The 8,230-nt window shown below is 37.5% G+C and overlaps 1 protein-coding gene across 1 annotated transcript in view; it reads left to right on the top strand.

Annotated features, from left to right (window-relative positions):
• LOC146490292 (deoxynucleoside triphosphate triphosphohydrolase SAMHD1-like) overlaps positions 1–5,333 on the top strand; it is a 16,621-nt gene extending 11,288 nt beyond the window's left edge. Inside the window, exons 11-14 of the mRNA XM_085153355.1 lie at positions 4,407–4,481; positions 4,623–4,727; positions 4,829–4,960; positions 5,137–5,333. Coding sequence (XP_085009481.1) covers positions 4,407–4,481; positions 4,623–4,727; positions 4,829–4,960; positions 5,137–5,190 — 366 coding nt within the window. The 3' untranslated portion in view covers positions 5,191–5,333. The remainder of the gene's footprint in view (positions 1–4,406; positions 4,482–4,622; positions 4,728–4,828; positions 4,961–5,136) is intronic.
• The last annotated feature ends 2,897 nt before the right edge of the window (positions 5,334–8,230 follow it).

The following is an 8,230-nucleotide window of genomic DNA, read 5'->3' on the forward strand; positions in this document are numbered from 1 at the left end:
TTATGTTATGCTAACATAGCTGTGTCGCTAGCGATCACGTAGGACATCATTATATACCACCTAACCCAACTTCAGTAACCCTACAAACATCACTGCTGTTTAGTTTCCTGTCTTCATTTATGTTGGAAGTGATAGAAGAGCAGTACGTTTGATTTTTTTCAGAAACCTCTCAGTCAGAACATGCTATATCATGCTTAGGTAACTAACAAAACTAGCGAGCTAACTTCCGCTAGCTTCCTGCTAACTTCTAACTTCATTAAATGTAATAAATTCTGTGTTCATGGATGCCTGGATGTTAAACACCTGGTAAAGCAGCAATGCTGATCATTTTATTAAAGATGAAAGAATTTAGACAGTTTTTAACTCTCAGTGATGCTGCAGTGTTCGTTTGACTTTGGGACTTGAAGCGGATGGAGTTTAGGACCCAGATTACTCCCAGATTTACGAGCACCTTAGTCCGACAAATACGGCAATTACGACGGCCCGCTTGCATGTTCTACAAGAAAATGTGCTTTGTTGTGTATCTGACGGACAAACACCAAACCAGTTCCATATCACTAGAGTTGCACCATTTTTACAAACCAATTCTGGTTCATCCGTTTCACTCAACAATTGGCCATGTGCGTATGGCCGATTGTTGAGTGCGCATGATCGTTTTACCCATATTCTATCATGATATTTCATTTTCTTATCATTGCCTAACATTGTACCGGTATTACCGTGAAGGGTATAATATGGCCCAGCCCTATTAGTGACTGCTTCAGTGTTTAGGCTAGATGCATGCTTAATGCTGCAGCAGGATCATGAAGCCAATTGTTCTGCATAGAAAAGCGGTCAAAAGGGTTTTGAGGTCCCTCAAGTGCAGGGTATGCTAAGCTATTCTGCGTGATGACTGATTTTCCACAAGGATAATGGACTTATTTGGACCCCAATATCAAAAGAACATAGGTATTATCCCAGGTTTGACTTCAGCATCAGAACCTTTAAGAGTTTGAGGTATCTTCCATACCTCCCAATATTCACCAGGAGCATGGATGCAATTTTTGGGACTTCAGCAAAGATATTCCCATTCTAAATTACTTGAACTGAGTGATCTGTGCTTGCTCAAAGGAGCACAGTAATATTGCTAGAAGCCCTGAAAACACCTAGGTCTGCACAACAACAGGAGAAAAAGGAGGTTTGAGCTCTCTCAGGACCAGTGGTGGCTAGTAGTGATGTTGGGTGGGTGGACTAACAAATGCATTATATTGTAGCGGGTTAGGGCTGTTCGGGGTTCGGTTTTTACAGTTATGTTTTGTTTATGTTACCATAGTGCAGGTGATGCCCTCTCGCTGCGACAGTGTGTCCTTCCGGGGTGAGAGGGCGCCCTGTGTGTTGTTGTTGTTGTTGCTGTGCTGTTGCCGCGCTGAGCAGCTAGCTAGCGGCAGTGTTCTCCTGGTAGATATAAATAAATGGCTGTGCTCCCTGGCTAAGACGGCAGGGAAACAAGACCGAACGGAAACTCTGTCTCCTCCTTGTCGGAGCTCGCCACAATATTGTTCACACTACTAGCAGGAGCATCACATCCTTAGTACCACATTACAGCCAAAACACCTTCTCAACACTAACAAAACTATATAGGGGAATAACCAGAAAGCCAGTCAAACACACTCTCACACACCTTTTGACTAGATGTTTCTGTACACAATAGCACATGCCTTTACAAAAACAAAATATGCAAGAATGATGGCTGAATGATCAGAATGCCAGAAAAATCTATTCAAGTTCTGTTGATGCAGCCAGGGATGTACTTAAAATGTGTTCCAACTGTAAAATCTGCCAATAGACTACAACTGCAATATCACATCTATTTTACAACATACTGACTCAAACAGCATGTCAAAGAAGAGTAACAGGTAGCAGGAAAGAAGCATGTTATGTATTTTAAAGGGAGAGGGGGAGAGAGAGAGAGAGAGAGAAGTTGGGCTTACCTTGTTTAAAGAGAAAATTGCATTGTTGAGTTTTCTGGGATACAAACATGTTAGTCACCTTGTCACTAGTGATGTCACGAACGAAACGGCTCTTAGAGCCAGATCTTTGACGTGAATGACGCGAGCCGGCTCCTTATCGCGAGCCGTGGGGTTTTTTCCCCCCTTTCTCTCACTCTCTCTCTCGCACTTTTTTTCCCCACTTCACTCCACACGCGAGCCTTGTGCTTGCGCTGGGAAGAGGGGGAAGGGGCGGTAGTTACAGTCGCAGTAGCACAGGAACAGAGCGGGAGGGGGAGATAGAGAAAGAGAGCCAGGGACAACAACCTCACATTAGAAAGGTACAGTAATCATCCACAACTATTTTCAGTTGCGAATGATAAAGGATATAGAAAGTTTATTCATGCAGGTCCATATGACAGAGAATATGCATCTTCCTTTTGTTTTCATATTTTAATTTATATTTAATTGTGTTGTGGTTTGCAGTGTTTTGTGTTGTTACACTTTAAATTTGTTTAAAAGGAAAAAGCTGAAAATTTTAATAGTTAAAAGTTGAAATGTGAATAGTTGTTTTTTGTATTATATGATTTATTCATTACATTTTATGTGGAGTGAATAAATAAAAGTATATTTACGGTGGCCCCTAGAGACAAAGCACATACAAACCCCGAAGCACGTACAAACTCAAAAACACGTACAAACTTTGAAGCACGTAAAAACTCAGAAGCACGTAAAAACTCAAAACACGTACAAAATACAACAGAAGTGCTCCAGGATGCTAGGGGGCAGTGTTGAGCTTTTGTTACCTAGTGGCTACACAAGCCAGCAAGTACCAACGACCAGATTTGGTGTGGTAGTAATAGGTAAATGAACATGTTTTTTTAATTATTTGAATATATATGAGTGCTTGTGTATAAATACACAAACAATACACATATGCTTTCAATTGTGTAATTTAAGTAATCTAGGTAGCTCTGTTTGGAAGCTCAGTTAACGCTAGAAATGTGTTTTGGAGTTTGTACATGCTTTGTCTCTTAGGGGCCCCCGCATATATTTATATATAAACATATATAAATAAAACCACTTTTTTTTACATTAGTAATTCCTTTTGTGCATAATTTTATATTGTTGTTAATAATAAATAAATTAAAGCAACAAAACAACCTAAAGAGCCGGTTCGGAGCCGAAAGATCCGGCTCTTTTTAGTGAGCCAAGCTGAAAGAAGCGGTTCTCTAAAAAGAGCCGGAAATCCCATCACTACTTGTCACTGAAATCTGGTGATTTTTTGATCAAATCCTGCTCAATAGACAGTACAGCCAGTTCATTCAGCCTGTCCTGCCCCATAGTACTTCAAAGAAAGGGTTTTATCCTCTTTAGTGTACTAAAACTCCGCTCTGCCTCTGCAGATATCATGGGAGTTGCAATGGCTATTTGTGTTAATTTCAGCGTTTCAGAAAGTGTCCTGAAGTTTGTTCTGGACACTTCTTTGCACTTCAATTTAATACAGTCCACAATCCGTGATAGTGAATGCCTGTTTTTTTTTTTTAACCAGCTCGTTGTGTTTCTATATAGCAATGCAGTGTCCTTCATCCAGTTGACAGGCGATGTTAACTTAACCAAACATTGATATCTTTACACTATTTCCAATGCGACTTGTGATGCATTTGGGTTTCCTAATTTTATCAGATAGATGCTTCAAATCCACAATTCCTTGTTGAGTCCAAGCTGTGTCTCCTCCAAAAAGCAGGCATGGGAAACATTAAAGTTAATTAGTATTTACACATGTCATTAGCCAGTCCTTTTGTTGAAACCACATAACACAAAATTTACGATTCTGTCATATGTCCCGTTAAGTTATTTGAACATCGTTTGGATGAGTCAATTCTCCCTGCAGCACAGACTACACTGCACATCAGGCTACATTTATAAGGGCTATGCCTGTAATTTTTTTGAATAATAATTTTTAAGAATATTTCTTCACATCATTATGTGGGCCGCAAGTAGGGGTGACTTGGGCTGTGAGATTCAGACACAGGCATTAGAGCCTCTTAATGAGCCTTTTAATGTTGTGTTTGGGTTTCCACCGGCGTGGAATTACCAAAAATAAAGAGGGCATAGCCTAACATATGAAACAGGAAAAGACTGTGGTGTAATCCATTAATTTCAACAAAATAACTGTATTGTGATTATCACCTTTTTAAACGGTAACTGTAACGGAATACAGTTACTCATATTTTTTATTTTAAATACGTAACGCCGGTACATGTATTCCGTTACTCCCCAACACTGGACAGCTTATCCACTGGATAAGCGGAAGAAAATGGATGGGTGGACAGTTACATTGTATTTATATAGTGCCAAATCCCAACAACAGTTGCCTCAGGTTGCTTAATTATCTAAAATTATAATAAACACAAAACTCACTCTCTCATCTTTTAGGAGAAGAAGAAAAGTTTGGAAATCAAACTGGCCCAAGACGTTCCTGAGGTGGGAAAGGACAACTTTAAAGTCACTGTGAGTTCTTTTTTCTAATGACCTTAAACCTTTCTTAAATTCTTGAGTTTTGTTTGTTCTTAGTAATTTCAAATAACAAACTAAGCCATTATCTACATTTGAATTTAAATGTGGGCTTCTTTTTTTCACATTTCTCATTAGGTTGTCATTTTGGACTATGGGATGAAAGACAAGGACCCCATCAATAAAACATATTTTTATAACAAGGAGAAGCCTGACGAGGCATTTACAATCCCCAAATCAGAGGTCAGAAATAGAGTTGTGAGATCATTCTCTATGTATCTCCATAAGACAACTTTGGCTTTGTAATTATGCGTAATTTTTTATGTGGCTGTCTTTGATGCCAGGTGTCCAAGCTCCTCCCAGAATGCTTTTCTGAGGCTATCCTTAGGGTTTACTTGAAGAACCCTGAACCTGAACCTGTAAAAGACAAGGCAAAGAAGTGCTTCAATGAGTGGTGCAAAGAAAATGACTTTGAGGTGCTTCTTTATTTTATCTAATAGTATTGAATGTGAATGTGTAACAAGCAGTATGATGGAAACATAAGTTGCGGTTGAAAGCTGTATATCTTGAATATCAAATTCCTGAGTTCAGATTACACTAATAATAATTCTGCCATCTTGATTTTACTAATGAACTTTACATGTAAACACAGATTCCCAAAATGGATGATAACGATGACCCCAGCTCCAGCACCAGCGCAATCTGAACGTGAAAGATTAATTTGTAAGGTTTTTCTGTTACTCTAGATATTTTAAAATGGGTAAATCGATAAACAAAATTAATGTTTGGGAATGGTAATTTCTTGTGTTTTTTTTTTAATCTTAACTGTGATTTAGTTTGAAAATTGAATGTTATCAAAATATTACATATTGAGTGAGTTCTAATCAGGTTTTTTTTGTGGTTGTCATGGCTGTGATATTATTTTATTTTACTTCCTTCATGGTAATTTGTGTTTTTAATTTAAATTTTGACTGTGATTTAGTTTGAAAATTGAATGTTATCATAATATTACATATTGAGTGAGTTCTAATTAGTTTTTTTGTAGTTGTCATGGCTTTAGTGTTATTTTATTTTACTTCCTTCATGATGTATTAATATGGAATGAAGTCTTAGTAATGGAAAATTAATCATTCTATGATATATCACATGTTTTTATCTTAATCAAACTAAACTCTTAATACTTAAGCCCGTAATTGAGCACTGTTGTGATTTGCTCATTGTGGGAAAATTCATCATTTATCATGTAGTGTGTCTCTAATGAAAATATACCAAAAATAAATGAACCTTTCCATTCATTCCATTTTCCTGTTTTTCCTAATCTCTGGTGTATTCTAAATTATGTTCCCTTTTCTCATTGTGAAGTTACAGCTCTTGCAACATAAAAGGAAGGTATGATACAAATGTTCAAATTTTAAAATTTACATAGATTTGCCTATACTGCACATCCCTAAAATGCTTCCTGAAAAGAGCATTCAGAATACAAAGCCTCAGCTATGTTTTTAATTGGAATTCAATTCAATTCTCAGTCTCATGATATGGCCACCATTTCATATTTATTCCTTATAGAAATATCCCTGCCACTGATTCAGAAGCCATATTATTAGCTTGCTAATTACCATGTTTTTTTGTTTTTTTTATAATTTGTCAGCATTTTTCTACAGCCTTTTCAGTAGAAAGGCTGCTGAAGGATTTAAGTCAGATAGGAACTGAATAGTTTTCCTTTACTTTCCTTTACTTTACCTTACTATAGTTGATATTTTACTTGCATGATATAATAATCTGCAACTTGATCCTATAATGTTGTACTGTAAATACTTCTACATTTTACCATTAAAAAAAGTGACTTACAACACATTATCTGCTGAGATAGAAGCCTTACTTGTTATACTATACAGGGCTCTAGAGTGCAGCTAATTTGGTCGCTAATTCGACCAAATTTTTCAATGGTGTGACTAAAAAGAAAAACTTTGGTCGCACTGTTCGAGTAACAAAAAAAAAAAAAAAAAATCTGTGCAACTCTCTGTGTGGTCAACAACAGACACAAATTATGCCCTATCGTGGACTAGACCAATCAGAGATAGTCAGGGGCGGGACCTCTCGGATTGGCCATGGTCCAGTTGAAAGTGCAGGTGGATAGAGAGAGGTGAGTAGCTTGAATAAAGCGATATCAATTAGTGATGGAATTTCCGGCTCTTTTTAGAGAACCGGCTCTTTCGGCTCCGAACTGGCTCTTCGGGTTGTTTTGTTGCTTTAATTAATTTATTATTAACAATAATATAAAAAGAATTACTAATGTAAAAAAAAAAGTGGTTTTATTTATATATGTTTATATATAAATATATGCGGTGGCCCCTAAGAGACAAAGCACGTACAAATTCCAAAACACATTTCTAGCATTTCTGAACTTCCAAAACAGAGCTACCTAGATTACTTAAATTACACAATTGAAAGCATGTGTGTACTGTTTGTGTATTTATACACAAGCACTCATATATATATTCACATAATTAAAAAAAATGTTCATTTGCCTGTTACTACCATACACAAAATCTGGTCATTGGTACTTCCTGGCTTGTGTAGCCACTAGGTAACAAAAGCTCAACACTGCCCCCTAGCATCCTGGAGCACTTCTGTTGTCTTTTGTACGTGTTTTGAGTTTTTATGTGCTTCTGAGTTTTTATGTGTTTTGGAGTTTTTACGTGCTTCGGAGTTTTTACGTGTTTTGGAGTTTTTATGTGCTTTGCCTGTAGGGGCCACCGTAAATATACTTTTATTTATTCACTCCACATAAAATGTAATAAATAAATCATATAATACAAAAAACAACTATTCACATTTCAACTTTTAACTATTTCAATTTTCAGCTTTTTCCTTTTAAACAAATTTAAAGTGAAAAAACACAAAACACTGCATACCACAACACAATTAAATATAAATTAAAATATGAAAACAAAAAGAAGATGCACATTCTCTGTCATATGGACCTGCATGAATAAACTTTTTGAATCCTTTATCATCTGCAACTGAAAATCGTTGTGGATGATTACTGTACCTTTCTAATGTGAGGTTGTCCCTGGCTCTCTTTCTCTCTCTCTCCCTCCTGCTCTGTTCCTGTGCTACTGCTACCGCCCCTCCCCCCTCTTCCCAGCGTAAAGCTTAAGGCCGCATGCTGAGTGAAGCCGAAAAAAAGTGCGAGAGAGAGAGAGGGTGAGAGAAAGAAAAAAAAAAAAACGGCTCGCGTCATTCATGTCAAAGATCCGGCTCTAAGAGCTATTTCATTCGCAACCGACCTATCACTAATATCGATTCATTAAATCCTGAATTGACTTTTAAATATAACTGTGTTTTGGCAGAAATGCCAGATTCTCAGATTAAAGCTCACAAAACTATTTCAACAGCCACCAAACAGCAAATGAGAGCAGGTACATGGATTCCAGACAAAGAAGTAAACATAGAGCGGACCCGACGCATCAGAATCATCTTTGTCGTTCTTGGCTTTCTCACCCGACGGCCCTTAGACAGACACGGTGTCAGAGCTCACCGATTCTGATGCGTTGGGTCCGCTCTGTGTTTACGTCTTTTTGCACAAGATTCTGAGCTGCAGGTTTTGTCTCTCTCCAACCAAAATTCACAGAGCCAGCAGCAAAAGCAGCAAACTACGCTTCACATTTGATAAATGTCGTCATGAATTCCCTCTTACTTCTGCTGTTTTGCTTCCACCACAATAAAAATCACACTTCATGCAC

This window comes from Neolamprologus multifasciatus, unplaced genomic scaffold (assembly GCF_963576455.1).
Source record: "Neolamprologus multifasciatus unplaced genomic scaffold, fNeoMul1.2 scaffold_37, whole genome shotgun sequence".
In the NCBI taxonomy this organism is placed as follows: Eukaryota; Metazoa; Chordata; class Actinopteri; order Cichliformes; family Cichlidae; genus Neolamprologus; species Neolamprologus multifasciatus.